The sequence below is a fragment of the Suncus etruscus genome, chromosome 5, assembly GCF_024139225.1.
Source record: "Suncus etruscus isolate mSunEtr1 chromosome 5, mSunEtr1.pri.cur, whole genome shotgun sequence".
Taxonomy (NCBI): domain Eukaryota; kingdom Metazoa; phylum Chordata; class Mammalia; order Eulipotyphla; family Soricidae; genus Suncus; species Suncus etruscus.
Window position 1 is genome coordinate 2,971,664 of NC_064852.1, and position 17,754 is coordinate 2,989,417.

General features: G+C 53.2%; 1 protein-coding gene across 1 annotated transcript in view; it reads left to right on the forward strand.

The window, feature by feature from the left end:
* Positions 1–15,573, forward strand: part of CDK5RAP2 (CDK5 regulatory subunit associated protein 2) — a 186,699-nt gene extending 171,126 nt beyond the window's left edge. Inside the window, exons 32-39 of the mRNA XM_049773793.1 lie at positions 184–305; positions 1,396–1,626; positions 4,224–4,307; positions 5,218–5,489; positions 8,749–8,895; positions 14,031–14,157; positions 15,260–15,306; positions 15,480–15,573. Coding sequence (XP_049629750.1) covers positions 184–305; positions 1,396–1,626; positions 4,224–4,307; positions 5,218–5,489; positions 8,749–8,895; positions 14,031–14,157; positions 15,260–15,306; positions 15,480–15,536 — 1,087 coding nt within the window. The 3' untranslated portion in view covers positions 15,537–15,573. The remainder of the gene's footprint in view (positions 1–183; positions 306–1,395; positions 1,627–4,223; positions 4,308–5,217; positions 5,490–8,748; positions 8,896–14,030; positions 14,158–15,259; positions 15,307–15,479) is intronic.
* The last annotated feature ends 2,181 nt before the right edge of the window (positions 15,574–17,754 follow it).

Sequence of the window (17,754 nt, forward strand, 5' to 3'; positions counted from 1 at the left end):
GCTCTGTCCTCAGAAATTGCTCCTGGCAAGCTCAGGGGACCAGATGGGATGATGCCCGGGATCAAACCGCTGTGTTATCACTCTGGCCCCAGAACTGGACTCGTTACCTTCCTGCACTTCGCTGTCTGGGGAAGCTTGGCCGAATTAGCTCTAACCTCTGCTGCCTGTGGGGGACCGTTTCAGGGTGCAGGAGGAGGTGGAGTTGAAGCAGCACCTGCTCTCTCAGAATGACAAACTGCTCCAGGCCCTCCGCGTGGAGCTGAAGGTGTACGAGAAGCTGGACAAGGAGCACGGGATGCCGAGAGGTACTTAGTGGCTCTGGTTCAGTCCCTGCTGGGTTGGTTTATTAACACAATCTCTAGGTCCCCCTGGAAGCACCTTAGCTTGAGTCCAGCCAGCACAAGTCTGGGCCTATGCTTCTGCCATGTCACCTCCAGGTGCTTCCTCTATAGAGCCATAGGAACCCTGGCTTCCTGGACAGAACAATTCTACTGGTATCTTTCTGCAGCCTTATTGTGAAAATGTAATCATATGTTAAAAGGGAGTTTATTCGGGGCTGGAGAGATGACACAGTGGTAGGGGATTTGCCTTGCACGAGGCCGACTGAGAGGGACCCCTGAGCACCGCTGGGTGTGACCTAGAAACCAATTAATCAATGAATCAATAAAGTTTTGAAAATAAATAAATAAATAAACAAAAAGGAGTTTATTAAAAGCACCTACGCCCAGTACCTGGCATGTACCGGGCAATTTCTGTTGTCATTTCCCCACAAGCAGATGTTTCTCTGCCCATCACCCACTATACACTGGCGTGGCATGGTCTGGCCAGGGCGGTGGTCACAGCCTGTCCACTTCCTGAGAGCTTTTGAAACAGGGTCATCTGATTTAACTGTAAGCCAGTGGTTAACATCAATTTGGAGATGTGGAGGATTTGTTGTTGTTTTGTTTTTTTCTCAGCTAATTTTCCAGATGGTTTCTCCCTATTGAAAGTTTACCTGGCAAGAGGGTCACAGCTTTTCCTTCTCTTCCAGCTTGCTTTCCTTACTCTCGCTGCCGTGCCTTTTTACGGCAGCTCTTCAAATCAGTTCCTTTCATTCTGTAATTCCAGCCCAAATAGATTTTATTACTCCTAGATGTAATTCCGGGGTTTTGGTGTACCATTTGCTTGGCTTTTTATGGCCAGAAGCGAAAATTAATTTCCAGCTCTTATTTAGTCTGCAGAATAGCAGCAATTAAGTGTGCCAATATTTGTGTGTGTATTCTCTAAGTCATGTTGTTATTTTTAATCGTACCTCGCTCTCAGGAAGGGGAGGGGCAGCCATGAGCTGGAAGTGCCTTGGGGCCCCCTGTGAACATGAAGGCTGACCCCCAAGGTTTCCCGTGTCCGTGCTCGCAGACACCAGAGCTGAGGCGTCTGGAGAAGGCTGGAGGGGGCAGGCCCCCCTCGCCGACCTGCCCAGCCTCCTGGCGGAGATCCAGGCTCTGCGGGCCCAACTGGAGACGAGCATCGAGACCAACCGGACGCTGCAGAGCAAGTTGGAGGAGCAGCTAGTGCCGCCGCCCAAGGAGAACCCCCAAGGCCCGGCCCGGCCCAGCCCTGAGCCGCCCCAGCATTTGGACGAACACGGTACTGCCCCTTCCCCTCACCCCTCCTTACTGCTGGGATGGGAAGTGGCCTGGGTGGGGAGAGGGTGGTGATGGTGGTGGTGGTAAAGGGAGCCGCCGGACAGACAGCGCCCTGGCCCCCCGCAGAGCTGGCTTTCCCTGGACTGCAGACACTGCCCGGCCAGCCCACACTAATGAGCTTCCACTTTCGGCCCAACTGCATTAAGTCTGTCAGCACCTGTCGCTTTTAGGGAAGTGGGGTCTGGGATGCCCTCCGTGCCCCTTCCGGTTCAGTCCTGCTCATATCGCAGCCTGCTGCTGTGTTTGCTGTTCTTAACTGCCCACTGTCTTGCAGGGTCTGGAAGGCGGCCGCCTTGGCCCGCCTTTGCTCTGTCTCTGCAGGGGCCTGCGTGAGCAGCCGAGAGAGGGGAAATGGGCTCACAGCTCTCCACCTAGTCAGCACAGCTGGGGCAAAACCCAGAGCTTGGTCAGGGTCAGCACCACCAGCCAAAGCAGCCTCTCTGCCCTGTGGACCGACCGATGGGGAATTGGGCTCCAGAGTGGGACTGGGCTGAGAAATTAGTCATGAGCAGGAGCCAGAAAACCTGCTTCCAGCTTTCAGAACTTAATGTATCTGGACATCCACGTGTTCGCACCCATGGCAAGGGTGGGGGAGAGCACAGCTGCCAGAACTGGGATGGTCGCATTGTTGGAAAGTTGGCAGAAGTTGAGGCTTCACTCTCCTCACCCTGGGAAAATGTGTCTGCCACCATTCACCAAAAAACAACAAACACACACCCGCTCTCTAGCATCCCCCTCCTGACTTTCATTAGGCTAGGCATCGATGATTGTTCTTGATAGATTCTTGACAATTCCAACCAAACTCTTCCCAAAAGGGTTGTTCTATCGATATGAAGATGGGGCAGTGTAAAATCAGCCCACACGTGTATCTCCAACCTCAGGAGAATGGGTCTGAATCATAGCCGGCATGAAATAATCCAAACCATGCTGAAACATGTGTAGTCTGACAGTCTTCTACCTCGTATTTCCACCCAGCTGCCTGCCACAACTGCCATTTTTATTGAGTCCAGAGACCACCCCTGAGAGGGGCAGTAAGGAGAGAGTAAGACCAGAAAGCTCAGGCCATCCTGAGCCAGTCCCACCCAGGTTTCCAAGTCAGACAAGTTTTGTTTTGGGGTAAATTCAAGTCTTAAACAAATATCCAAAGGAACCAGGGATGATCTTTGTTTTAGGTAAAATAAGGTGTAATGTTCAGGATTGCAGAAAATCTTCAGACTTGGCCTTTTCCTGTCCATCTGAGAATCCTACTTAGTGCTGGAGGCAAATGTCTTGCTCAAATTGGACTTGTGCTTCCCCATGTCTTTTTGTCTCTGTCTAAAATTGTGTCACAACTGTTCCCCCATCCTGCAGAGGGCCTCCTAAACATGTCTTCTAGAGTATTACCAGCCACCAGGCCTTTACACTGGTAGTCATTGCTATGGTGTCTGAAGTGTCGCTTTAAGGGGCATCATGTTATGTCCTTGGCTCTTACACTATGTTATCAGAAAAGAAGCCTTTCTTGGGGGCATCTAGAGGCCAACAAGGTTCCCCATCACCCCCCAGCTCTGGGGGAATTCCCTTCTCTGCTCCTGGTCTTCCTTAGGGTTTGGAGATGGTGTGGAGGGGTGGGCTAGGAGTGGGGAGGACTCAGTGCTTGAAGGGGCGATGCTGTGCTTGGGACCTCAAAATGGAGAGTGGACAGCTGCAGCGAGGGGTCCAGGGTTGCCAGGTTTTACTAGTGGGGGGTCTCCAGGGTCAGTCAGAAGAATAGACACAGTTCATGGTGCTGCCTCAGCTGAATGCGCTTAACTGGGGCAGAAAGTTGGAATCAGGCCACGTTAGTAGCAGCAAACTTCTTTTTTCGCAAAAAAAAGCTTTGTAGAACATGAGCCGTATTTTGGGAGGGGCAGGAAGTCATCCCCGTCCGGGTGAGCCTGACAGAGCCAACAGCTTGTCTCCAACCCACTTCTGGATGCTGGGAATCCCCATGCCACCTCAGAATGGGGTTAGGGGTTGGGGAGGCATATCCTAAGACCTATCACCTGTGTCCTGTCGCTTGTTGAGCTCCTAAGGGCTTCCTTGGCCTTTGGGGTCGGCCTTGTGCTGGGTGCAGCGACTGGGGTTTGCCTCCCCACCTTGTCATAAGCCAGTTTCTGACCCTGAAGGGCACTCACAGATCTCACCCAGCATCAGGCTGCCCTGCGGTGCGGCCCTTCAGCTGCCCCCACAGGCCTGTGAGTTCCCTGCCACGTGGTTCTTTCCACGTTCTGGGGCTCAGCCCTGTGCAGTGCCTGCTTCTCCCTAAGTGTTTGGCTGCTCGTCCTTCTTAGATCTGCTTCTGCTTCTTGTGCTCTGGCTCCAGCTCAGTGTCTCCTCTCTTGAACTCACGGCCTTGCTCATCTTCCTGATCAGAGGTCTTGGGGGCGTAAAAGGCTGCTACTTCTGTGCCCTTGTGTTCCTGTGGGGGGCTGGCAAGAGGGAGGGACACGCAACGCCAGAGGGGAGTGAGGCCAGAGCAAAAATCCAGGGTGGCCTAATCTCTTATTCCACCTTTTCTAGATGGCGACATCGATCCTGGTCCCATGGCAACTGATAATTCCTTCGATCTGTTTGACTCCAGAATGGCGATGCCATCAAGATCAGGTACTCTGTGAAGTTCTGGGAGTATCTGTGGGTTGGGTTTGGCTCTGCAGCCCTTTGAAGGAAATTGGAAGGGAGCTTGGGCAGGATTTAGGAGTTCGGGGCCTCCACGTTCTGGCTACCAATCTCCTCTAACCTGTTGCTGCCAGCAGGTACCACTGGTGACACCCTTGAATGTGGCTTAACATGAACACTAGTGCCGGGGTTGAGGCGTTAAGTCAGCCTGTCCCCGGTGGCATACGGGACACCTGTGCACCTGTGGCCCTGGATTATAGGGGTCACCACCCACCATCAACCCACTGGGCTTCCCTACCCATGTTCCTGGTACCTAATGGAGGGTTGCTGTGGGCAGAGAGGCTGGTGCCCTCTCCCGGGTATCTGTGCATATCCTGCCTCTCCTAGGCCACCTGTGCCCCTGCTCTGCCAGGGAGCTTTCCCGCACAACCTCTCAAGAAGGCACCCATCACTGGGCCATGCCTCTCCTGCTCTCCATGATCCATCCATGATACTAAATGTTGATGTTATCAGACAGAAAGTCTTGCTTCCTGCTCAGAGCCTTGGAGATGGTTGGTTCCTCTGGGACTTTCCTGCTGCACAGAGAATCTGTCATGTTTTCTTCCACGCTTTGTCCTGGGGCACTTGTTCCTTAGCCCTGGGGCTGCCGGAGGGCAGGCACCAGCTACTTCATCAGGGAATCCAGGAATCTCCTGGCTGAGTGGTAGCGAGCTGCTCCCGCCGAAAGAATCAGCCAAGCCCGTAGGAACATGCAGACCGAGAGGTCCAGGCATGCAGCTGTGCCCTGAAGAGCCATAGTCGGTGGCATCTGGGTCTCCTTGCTGGCTGGAGCATCCCCAGCCTGCCGGGCTTAGACCCCTGTCACAATGTTGACACCCTCCTCCCCCTCCTCCTGCAGCGTCTGACGCTCCGCCACTCTCTTGCAACGATGTGGACTCCATCTCTTGCGACAGTGGCAGCTCTGCCATCAGCGCCACTTACAAGTCTCCCTCAGTCCCTGAGGGATGCCCATGGGCGAGCCCGGATGGCCGCCATGTCCTGGGCCTGCTGGAGGACTATGACACGCTGTGCAAGCAGATTGGCCAAGGCCAGAAGCTCCTGGTGGAGATGGAGATGGACAGTCGGATCCAAGAGGCTCCCAACCCCAGTGGCCGAGACTTGGGGTCCACAGTAAGTTTTGGCTCGACCAGCAGAGCCAAAGGGTCCCCTGGGGTCATGGTGCCAGGTGGATGGGCTGGGTCTGCGAGGGCAGCCAGGAGCTGGAGCACGGTGGTGAACGCAGCCCGTCTGGTCTGTGCTGGGGGAAGCCAGACAGCGCTGTGGCTCCTTGTGGCCTGCTGTTCACCTGGCATCTATCTGCTGTGTGGCCCTTCTCTCTGCCTGCCTCTACTCCCTCTTATTTGCCCAGGTGCCTGCCCATTACCCATGGGCATCCTCTGCTCAGTCATGCCAGGGGTTTCTCACTGCCTTCTGCTCAGCTTTCACTGCCGCTGCAATCTCTCCCCTCCAGGGTCATTTCAGGGCTGTGTCTGCTCTACTTGCCTTAGCCCTGAGACTGGGGGTGCAGGTCCCTCTTTATAGCTGGGAGCTTCCTTCTCTCCCCTGCTCCCGTGCTCCGCTGGGCTTCTGTGCCCTCTGGCCTGGCAGACCCTTTCTCCCTCCCTGCCTCATCCCTCAGGCATCCTTCCTCAGGGAGGTGAGGGCATGTGACCCAGCCTGGCTAGCGCTGGACCTGGCAAGACCAAGCTCATTGCCAACCCCACCAGGGCTGAGGATTAAACCAGGGAGCTCAGTATGCCAGCATGCACCCCACCCCGTTCGTGCTCCTCCCTAACCCTCGGAATCCATCTTTGAATTTCCCTTTTCACAGAGGATCTGGATGCCTGGGTTCCCCCATCACTTCCTCCCTGGCTTGGGGTCAGGACCCCCTCACCTTGGATCCAGCCCTTCGGAGTCTCACTCAGTACAGCCATTCTCAGGTTCCTCCCTCCAGTCTTGGAAAAGGGGGTGTTGTGACTGCTTGCCCTTTTCTTTAATGTCTACTGTGGGTGCACACTAAGCTGCTGGGCTCAAGCTGGTTGCCCCTGAGGAATCAAACCCACCATACCGGCCATACCCACTGTACCCGCCTGGCTTTCCTACCCACCATATTCATGATACCTCTCCCACCCACCACAGCTGCCACACCCACTGAGTAGGGGTGGATGATGTCTGGATGTCCAGAGTTGCCAGACTAGGGCTGTGTGGACCATTGATGACACCAGGAATCACGAACTATTCTTTTTTTTTTTTTTTTTTTTTTTTTGGTTTTTGGGCCACACCCGGTAACACTCAGGGGTTACTCCTGGCTATGTGCTCAGAAGTCGCTCCTGGCTTGGGGGACCATATGGGACGCCGGGGGATTGAACCGAGGTCTGTCCTAGGCTAGCGCTGGCAAGGCAGGCACCTTACCTCTAGCGTCACTGAGCCGGCCCCTCACGAACTATTCTTAAAAGGGTGTTCTGAGCCTGAGATGCAAGGGCAGAGGAGAGGTTCAGGGGCCAGGAAAGGGGATATCAGGCACGTGGTGCTAGGGTTCCTTTTAAAGAGCGTGAAACAAAATGTGTGAAATGTACAGCATGACCTGGCTTTAGAAAATAGATTTCCGTTCTTTTCTAATTAGAATCTTTATTGTACAAGAACTGGGGATTTTAGAAAAGCTTGAAAGCAAAACTTGTATAGAAATATCATATCACGGGCAGGAGCTAGTCCAGTGGGTAAGGTCCTCATCTTGCAAGTGGCCAGCCTAGTCTCAGTCCCTGGCACCTCCAAAGCACCACCAGGAGAAAGCCCTGAGCACCACCAGGTATTGCCCCCCAATTTCCCCAAAATAAAACCCACAGAAGTATTGTGTTATGTTCCATAACACTGAAAAGATAGACATATGTATTCTTTTAACTCATTATAAAATGGAATCACATTGACTGGTCAGTTTATCAGAATTTTCTGATCTCATTCAGTGTTTTCTTCAAACTTGCCTTTTATTAACTGTAAAATAGCAACTAAGAAGTAACTAAGCTCACACATGATGCCCATGTTCTGTGCATTTACCTACCATGGACATGTCAGTGTGATGAGCATCCTCCTCTGGTCACAGAGTCTCTCGGTGACAGGTTCCTAGACACGGCCTCACCAGTTCTCACACACTCGTGTTACTTCTGCCTCAGTTCAATAGTTTTACTAATAAGTGATTTTTTTTTTCCAATTTGATGGCTGGAGAGGAGCATGATTTTAGTTTGCACATATTACTTATTAATCATGAAGACAGTTCTCTTTCAGTTTCTTTTATTCCTACCCCCTATGTCACACCCAGCAGTGTGGAGGGTTCTCTCTTGGCTCTGTGCTCAGGGTCATTCCTGGTGGGACTCACAGAGGTGCAAAGGATCAAACATAAGTGGGCCATTTATAAAGCAAACGCCTTACCTGCTGTGCTATCTCTCCAACCCCCTCGGTTTCTTTTCTTTTCTTGTTTTGTTTTTATTTTTAGTTTCGGGCCTCACCCAGCTGTGCACAGGGGGTAACTCCTGGCTCTTCACTCAGGAATCACTCCAGTAGGCTTGGGACCATAGAGAATGGTGGGGATCCAAGCTGGGTCAGCTGTGTTCAAAAGCACGACCTGCTGTGGCCCATCTTTTCATTTCTTTTTTCCTTTCCATTCTTTTTTTAATGTTAGCATCACATTATCACCAATGGAACTAACTGGTCTTCCTTTTTTTTTTTTTTAAAGGAAATCTATTTTTATTTATTGATGTAGTTAGTTGTTAGGCTACACACTGCGGTGCTCAGAGGTTCCTCTTGGCTCTGTCCTCAGAACTCACTCCTGGTAGGCTTGGGAGACCAAATAGGATGCCAGGGCTTGAACACAGATCTGTGCCATGTTGGCCACGTGCCAGGCAAACGCCCTACCGCTGTGCTATCTACTCCAGTCCCTGGTCCCTGTTTTTAACATCTTATTTTGCAATTTCTCCTCTCTGCCTTTAATGTCCACTCTGAGTTTGCCGCCGTCAGCAGAGAGGGACTTTCTTGAGGCCTCCGCTCTGTGTTGGCAGCGTCAGGGACTGGGAAGATTGCCTGTTCCTGAGATCTTTCTGCAGCCTTTATCGGGGGTCTGAAGGAGCCGTGCTTGCTGCTGCACCCTCTTTTGGGTGCCATGAATAATGGTTGGCGTCAGTGGCGATTTATCATGGTTATTGGATGGGCTGAAACGGCCACCAAAACCTCCTCGTTTATAACTCGCCCATCTCAGAGACAATAAATGGTTGTTGTCAGGCTCCGGGGCCACGCCGGGCAGGTAGAACGGCAGCCCCGAGGCACAGAGATTGATACCACCCGTGAAGGCGTCTCGCCCAGTGCCACCGGCCAGACTGATTCCTGTGTCTCCCCGTGGCAGGCTCCACCTCCCGCAGCCACCGACCCTCTCGTCGCCCGCATGAGCACGGCCAGGCTGGTCCTAGAGAAGGCCACAAAGTTGCTGACGCTCTTCTGGAAGGTCTCACTCCCTGCCAACGGCAGACAGTGCTCACTCCACTGCGAGCAGGTAGGCCCGGCCTGCCACTCTGCTCCGTCCTAGTTGGGGGTCCCAGCTATCTGCAACCCCCAGTTACTCTCTTTCTTCCATCCTACTCTGACCTCGGGGACAGGCTCACGCTCTTGTTCATGTCAGCCTTCTGAACTTTTTAGTTCCTCCAGGGGTCTCCTACGATCTTTCCATGTCACTTTTTAATTTTATTTATTCATTTATTTTTGTTTCATGAGCCACCTGATAGTGTTCAGTGGTTACTCTTGGCCCTGTACTCAGAAATCGCTTCTGGCAGCCTCCGAGGACCATATGGGATGCTGGGGATGGAACCCGGGTCCATTCCGGATTAGCAGGTGCAAGGCAAATGCCCTACCACTGGGCTATCACATCATATTTTTGAGTGAACAAATGAAGTTTTCTCGTCTCATTTAAAGTGCCTCTTCTCTGAATTGAACGCTCAGCCTGTGTGATGCTTTTCCCTCACTCCAGCAGTATTTGTCCAGCAGATGGGAAGTGGCCCTTATGTCCCACATACATGACCACTCACTGCGGCCACATTGACGGCCCCCACCTGCAGGTCATGACTGGCCAGTGCTCAGGGTGACGAGGCCCTTCTCCCCCAGGGCTTCTCGGGTGATGGATCTCTCTCGCTCTTGGCATCATGGCATCTCAGAGCCAGAAAAGAGCTTTGGCAATGCTCCCAGGTGTCCGCTGGTACACACAGGCCCCCTGGGTGGTGTTAAATTGCTTCTGGCCACTTCTCTGTCCCTGCCTGGGCTCCAGACGATGTTTCTTTCTTGGTGTGAAAGGCTGTAGAGCAGACAGCCCAGTTCTCCCCGGCAGCCCAGCCCCCGTGGCTTTGAACTCCTCCGTTCTTGGCGGATTATTATTTCTCCTTTTGTATCTAAGATACCATCCCCACCTCGGTTCCTAGGATGCCTTTGGAAACTGTGTCTCAAGTACATCCACTTAGCCAAGCAAATGATGAGGATCCAAATATTTGTGTATATTTTTGGAAGGAAAGCCCAATGGAGAGGAAGGATTAAAGCACACAAGCCCGTTGGAGAGGGAGTGCAAGGACAAGGGGAGAAGATGGGGTTCTTGGAATTGACCTTTGGTAAATTTGAGTTGGAAACTGTGTGACTGATTCCTATAATTATCAGTAAAGATGGGCCAGACTGGGGGAAAGAGCCATTTCCTAAAACTACAGCCAGATGAGATAAATGCAGCTTTCTGTTACGGGTTTTGGAAGAACAGTCACAGAAAATGGGAATCTTACAGCACTAAGTCACGGTGTGTTTGACCTCATGTGACTGGCTTGGTGTGGTCAGTACCACAAAATTGAAGGGCAGAAAGCCCAGTTTGTTTTCAGTGATCATATTTTCTGCAATAATATTTGTGCTGTTTTGAGACTATCACACTTCTGTCAGAGATTAACACAACTCACTACGTTGAGAGTTTTACTTTAAAAGAAGAAATATAAATCAAAGGAGGACAGAAACCTTCTAATCCTTCACTTGGCTTGGAAATGACTTTCCGAACTCATGGTCTTCCTTCTAGTTTTTAAAATATCTTTTCTGCTTAGATATTTGGGGGAGGAGGGTGGAGGGCCACTCCTGGCAGAATTCAGGGCATACATCTAAAACCAAAAAATGCAAACAGGAGGCAAACCCCTGCCCTACTTCTGACAGACCAAGTGTATTGGCTCCCGAGCCTGAAGAGGTTCCATAGATGGAGGAGGCATCCTCAGACTCTGTGCAGTGGCCCTGGCTGACTGCGCTCTGCCCAGCTCCTCCTGGCTGGGAGGCCCTCTGCCTCCCTCCCTCCTGGTGATGCGCCAGAACTTAGGAATCCGTCACCATTTTCCCAAAGAAACTGGAACTCCCTCGCTCCAACCTCCTTCTAGCCGGGAAGTAGCCAGGCTACTCTTTGGAGTTCTGCTTTGTGGAGCAGGGTGTCAGAAGGAAAACCTTAGCCCAGAGAAACCAAAACACACCAGTGATTCAAGTTATTTCTCTTGGAGGGGGAGAGGGAGCCCATACCCTGCCATGCTTCGGACTTACTCCTAGTTCTGTGCTTAGGGGTCATTTCTGGTGGTGCCCCGAGAACCATGTAGGACACCGGGGATCAAGTTTGTCTCAGCCAAGTGCCGTGCAGGAACCCTACCAGCTGTGCTACGGATCTGGCTTTTTGAAGTCTTAGTTTTACAAGCTAAGTAACATAACACAGGAGCCAACGATTTGAGATGGCAGATGAGCGTGAACCCACATTCTGTGTTGGCAAATAGTCTACAGAGCCTTGTGCTGGTGGGTAGAGGTAGGAGTTGAATCCTGCCACCCAGGAGCTGGTAGAGGAAGCAGAGAAGCAGCATTCATCCGGGGCAGTGCCACATAGAAGGGGCAGTGCTCGGGGAGGAGCCAGAGAGGCAGGAGCACAACTAGACTCTGGGAGAAAGAAGAGCTCTCAAGGAGAGCTTCCTGGAGGAGGGAGGGCCTGAGGAGTCAAAAGGCAGTCAAAGCCCTTTGAGATGGGGGCCCTGGCTGTGGGCATCATCTTGGAATCTTAACTCAGATGCAGGGCCGTGCAGGCTTCGGGGTAGCTCTACTCTACAAATACAGAACCAAGGTTCTGAAGGAAAGTGACTGTCCCAGGACGAGGTCCCAGGACCTGAGCACGGTTCCACCCTTGGGGAGCCTCTGAGGAACATGAAAGAGAAAGTCACAGAAAACCTCATGTTTCAATGAGGCAGGTGTTTTTGGAGGAGCAGCTGAAGCGCTTGTAGCGAACAAGGCTGCTTGATCTTAAAAGTAGGTTAAAGGGGACCGGAGAGATAGCACAGCAGTAGGGCATTTGCCTTGCTCTCGGCCAATATAGGACAGACCCTGGTTCGATTCCCAGCATCCCATATGGTCCCCTGAGCCTGCCAAGACTGATTTCTGAGCTCAGAGCCAAAAGGAATCCCTGAGTGCTGCTGGGTGTGCCCCCCCCCCCCACACACACACACAAATAAAGTAGGTTAAGGGCAGGAATCTAGACACAATCTCTACCTTTAACGTTTCTGTTTAACTCCAAGTGGGGAAATGTTCGTCCATTTGCTATTCTTCTGATGTGGGGTCTTCCCTTTGCATCAGCATCCGCCGATTAGGTTTCCCCATCTTCCTTTCATAAACCACATCTATAATGGATGTCTGTCGCTTCCAATTTTGGTCGCTAAGGATGAAGAGCAAAACGTCTTCAAGCTTGTCGAGTCATCTGAATATGGAGTTCCTCTCGCGTGTCTTTTACGCTTGGTGCACCCCCACCTAATTTTCCAGCGACTCGGGTCTTAGCTACTCGCCTTGTTGAGCCTTTCCTGAGGCATATGTTAGTCTTCACAGGACCATGTTCTCTTTACACACACGGTATCCCAGGGGTTGCTTAAAACCGAATTAAATTACTCGACTGATTACAAGTGCAGTTGGCATCCGAGAGTCGGGGATGACCGACCTCCAGGGGCCCTGGAAGCCAAAAGCCCCATTTGCCTCTTGGAGGAACACAGGGCAGGCTCTTTTGTCAGGGGTGTCGATGAGAAAAATATACCTAGGAGCCAGAAGCTGGCTCCATCCTGACAGTGCAGTCAGGTCCAAATGTAGGCAACGGTGCTACAGAGCATTGCAAATCGCATCTCTCAGAGACAATCACTGTTAACATTAAAGTTCTCTTGAATACAGCAGTAGAGCAGTCAGTAGGGCATCAGATAACCCGGATTCAATCCCCAGCATCCCATACAGACCCCGAGCTTGCCAGGAGTAATTTCTGTGCGCAGAGCCAGGAGTAACCCCACAGCATTGCTGGGTGTGGCCCAGAAATAAAATCAAAAAGAAATTATTTTCAGATTAATCTCTTTTAACCCTTTCCCTTTGCTGCTGCTGTTGCAAGGAGCAGGACTTACACTTGGCAATGCTCTGGGTAGGGGGGCCATTGTCTTGAACTCTCTCAACTCCATCTAGCACGCCTGCCTGAGTGCTCACAAGAGCACATACCCCCTTTGTGATGATACCAGGGAGCCAGGCGGTAGTGGGGGGGGGACCCCCACTCCTGGCTTCACCCCTGAGAAGCAGCTGCTCTCTGCACTCCTGGGCCATCACTGTGAACAACACTCTGGTGCCATCCATTTTCCTGGAGATCCCCAGATACATATCGTTGGCTCTACAGAATGGCCTTGCCTTGTCTGGATGTTTGACGCTAATTATGTCTATCTTTTGACGTTACCTCCATTTCAATAGGTGCAAAACTCTTCTTTTCTATCAAAGTGCCATAATTCATTTATCTAGACCCCCATGGAAGTCAGCCAAGTTCTTGCTGTTAGAATCAGTTTACATCCTTGATTTAGGTGGCTTCTGGTGCTTCTGCCATCCTTTGGTATAAAAACCAGGACGTACCATTGCTTGTTAAAGGATTGATGGCACAGCACTCTAAGAGGTTGTCTCCTGTTGTGCTCAGTGGAGATGTGTAGTTTGAGGGGTTGGGGTTCAGGCCAGTGGCATTTGGGGACCAGCAGGGCCACCCGAAGCAGTGCTGGAGTGGAAGTCGGGGAATATATCCAAGATCAAACTGGCAGCCTCACCCACTCTTGGTTGACATCTGCTCTGTTATTTGTACTCTACCCATCCTTCCCTGTGTTGCATCTTGCCTGGGCCTTCCCCTGGACTGTCTCCCTTTCATATCTCCCCATTCGTGTAGGTACGGAAGCATGTTCCCCCAGGGTCTCACCATCACGGTCAGTTCTTCAGTCCTTCCCTGGTCTCAACAGTTTGACATGCAGAAAGTCCCTCTGTCTTTCCATTTGGGTATCTTGGTCATGAGGTGAAGCATCTTTTTGAGTTCTTTGGATTCATTCTCACCATGGGCTGCTGCTAATTCTTTGCTTGTTTTTTTTTTTTTTTTTGGTTTTTGGGCCACACCCTGTGACGCTCAGGGGTTACTCCTGGCTATGCGCTCAGAAGTTGCTCCTGGCTTCTTGGGGGACCATATGGGACGCCGGGGGATCGAACCGTGGTCCGTCCTAGGCTAGCGCAGGCAGGCAAGGCAGGCACCTTACCTCCAGCGCCACCGCCCGGCCCCTGTTTTTTTTTTTTTTTTTTTTTTTGTCCCCTAATTCCTTTTCTCCTTAGACTGGGGAAATGAAGGCCGAGATCACCAAACTCCAGAAAAAACTCCTTGAGCAAGAGAAGAAGCTGCAAAGCACCATGAAGCACTTGCAGCTGAGCAAGCACCAGGAGAGAGTCATCTTTGACCAACGTGAGTGTGGCTGGCTCCCTTGGACCCCGCAGCCTATTGGGACAGCCCCAGCCAGCGGCGCCGGCCCTCGGGGCCCCCTCAGCAGGCCTTGTCATCGGAGGGGACAGCTTGTGCCCACGGCAGCAGGGTCACTGGTGTGTGGGGGCCTGTGCAGAGTCCAGGCCAGGCGCTACTAGGAGGTGGTAATAACCCGGACCAGGGGCTGCCTGAGTGAGTCTGGGCGGGGGGGACAGAGGCAAGGTGTGGAAGATGGTTTGCAAGAAGAGCCAGAAAAGGGCGTGGCTGTGAGCTGCAGGCCCAGTGAGGAGCCGAGCCACTTGTCCAGGTGGTCAGGACTCCAGAGAATTCTCTAGATACTCAGGAAAACCAGCCTCGATCAGGGAGGGCCTAGAGTCTCACAGACAGCTCCATTTGCTAGCCTGAACCCTCTGCTTCCCTTTCCTTGTGACTTGTTTGTTTTTGTTCGTTTGTTTATTTTGGGTTTGGGGGCTACACCTGGCTCTACACTCAGAAAGTGCTTCTGGCAGGCTCAGGGGATCAGATAGAATGCCAAAGAATCAAACCCAGGTCTGTCCCAGGTCACCGCGTGCAAGGCAGATGCCCTGCCTGCTGCACTATCACTCCAGTCCCAGACTTCAGTGACAAGAATCGGGCCCCCACCCTAGGGTGGGAGAGGAAGACCAAGTAGTGAACAATCCAATAATCCCATCACCACTCCACCTTGGGTGGAGTAGGAATATAGATTAGGGTGAGCCAGTAATCCAACAGGGGAGGGGGGGGGACAGGCAGGGGCCCTGCAGAGCCCCCACCATCATCTTCATCACCACCCTCACTTGCCCTGCACCCGGACCTTCACACAGTCTCCAGGAGCCAGGCGAGTCCCAGGATGCGACACTGTTGAGTTGCTCAGCTCAGGGAGACTCTGGGCCTCCTCGGTCTCCTCACCTGAAACCCTGCCCTGCCTCCGCTCCTGTCAGGGTGCTGCCACTTGGCATCTCCACCTCCTTTCTCTGGTCTGGGTACCTAGGGTGTCCTCGTGTCAGAGCCTCTGGGTTCCTCCCTACTCCATGTCTGAGCGTCCTGTTCTCTGCTCTCTCCTCAGTGCTCGTGACTCACAAGATTCTCCGCAAGGCCAGAGGGAACCTGGAGGTAACAGCCCCCTGGTGGTGCCAGCCCAGTGGGTAGAACATGGAGGTGGGGTGGTCCCCACCTCACCCCGTGCGTGGTTCTGAGCCCACAGTGCTCCCTGAGAGCAAGTAAAGAACTGCTCTTGGCGATCTTCCTCGAACCCGAACGCCCTCTTCCTCTCTTTCCTTCCCCAGCTCAGGCCTGGTGGGACCCACGTGGGAACACCCAGCCCCAGCAGACCGGGCTCCTGAGGACGACTCGCTGCCAATAAAGCCTGTGTCTCCGCTCCGTGCCGGTGCCATCTCTGCATGCCCAGTGCAGGCAGTGTTCTCTCTTCCTCCCTCCTCTGGGGTCCCTCAGAGCACCCCATCCCCATCAGGCGGTGCTCATGCTCCGCCACGGCGCACAGCGGAGGCCACGGGCATTCACACTCGGCCTCTAGCCTCTGGAGCTGAGAGGTCCTGACCCCTGACGAGTCCGGGGTTCCCGTCTATCCAGAAATGCCTGCTGTCCAGACCAGCCCGTCCTGCAGCTCAGGAAATCACTCATTCCAACTTGAGGAGTCCCTTGCTCTGTGTGAACCTTTGAAGCCCAGGTTCCGGGTGGGCTGGGCCAGGGTCTCCTGAGGCGGCCCCTCAGATCCCATGGCCCACAGATGGACAGCACCACTCACGCGGCAGAGCCACGGCTTCTGCCCCTGCAGGTGGGGACCCAGGAAGATGGCCAGCGCAGGGGAATCTAGGGGGACCCAGAGTGGAAACGTGGCTACGGTGGCCTGACTCTTTGCACCTCTGCCTACAACTCCAGACTCCACATGGCCTGGACAGTGTGGAGGGACTGACAGCCTGGGCCCCAAGGATCTGGAACCCATCACTGCCAAAGACTGATCCCTTTCTGCCATCAAGACCGGCGCCTCCAGCTCCGTGCCCAGGCCCCACCATCAATACTCTCATTTGATTCTTTTCTCTGACCCATATCCTTAGTTTCCTCCTTCCATCCCCCTTGCTCCATCAGGCCTCTCCCCCCCCCACTTGTAGGCAGGCTTTAAGAAGGTACCCCCCATCCCCTCCTAGGCCGCCTCTCGCCCTTTCAGCCTCCTCCTGTCCCCCTCACCCACCTGCGTTTTTGGAACAACACTCTAGTTTCCAGTAAAGCCTTGGACCCCATAGTGTCCTCAGCGGGGTGGGGAACAAGTCAGACCCCCACCCACCCACTCACACTCATTGGCACAAAGGACTGCCTTTGTGCAGTCCTTCAAGGCCTTCAGCTCATGATTGAGTGAGTAGCAGGCCTCACCCTTTCAGCCTCCCAAGTCCTCCACAGACATTCATTGCATCAGCAGGGGGTCTCAGGGGTGCAGAGGGGTCCCTCACCTGTGTCCCTGGCCTTGCTGCCTGGACGGTGTTGGCTGTGTCCCTGTCCCTGAGTACGTCCGTGCATGAGAAATGCTGAACAGAAAGCTCTTTTCCCAAGGACCCGCACCCTCAGGTGGCTCAGTGGAAGGCCCCTTCTGCAAGAGGCATCGGTTCTTTGGGGTGAAATGGAGCCCTGGCTCGGTCCTCAGTGCTCACCTGTCCGAGGGGACCGCCCACCCGCCCCTCTGCTGGGAGCCTTGGCAGAGTTAGAGCCTTTCCAGTGCGCCCCCGCCCCCCATCCCCAGGGTTGCACACAAGTTTCTGAAGCACTAGAGCAACTGTTCTCAATTTCTGTGGCTCCTGAACACAAGCCAGCTGTGTCCTGGACCATCCGGGTTCAAGCTTAGACCATTCGGTTCCACTGCCCACTTCATCTCGCCTCCCTGGCATGGGACCCAGGGCCTGCCTGGCTGGGCTGGGGCAGGGAAACCCAGCCTGCCCCTCGGTCCTACAGCAGATCAGAGGGAAGGGTATTTGTCCCCGGTTTAGAATCTTGCAAGTGTGAGGGTGAAGGGTTGGGCCTTCTTAGGAAGGGGAGGGGAGGGAGGGGAGAAGGGTTTATTGTTTGGGCTGGATTTAAACTGGGAACAAACCCTGCAAATAAGAACAATTTGGAAAAAAAAAACCAAAACGTTCCTTTGTCCCCGGTGACTTCATTTGACCTCCAGCCAAGCTGAACGCTGGATGGAGAAGGAGGGACCAGAAGATGCTTCATTGTCACTTTCCTGCTAGAGAACTTAACCAGCGCAGGAGCCCGGGAAAACAACCCTTGGGCTCTCCTTTGCACTCCCTGCCCAATGTCCCTTACCCTCCAATTTCCCCCACACCACTCCGAGCCCTGGCCTGGATCCATCTGTGCCTGCCCAGCTGCTGACATTTTCCAAACAAGGAAGGGCTGTGTTTGTGTGGCAGAAGCTGGATGATGCAGCTGAGACTCAGCCCCCCTGGGTGCACCTGGGGTGCACTCTGGCCCAGTGCTCAGCTCCTCCTGCCACACATACCTGGGAGCTCCCCTCCTGGCCCTTTCCAACATGGAGACTTTGAATCATCAGGG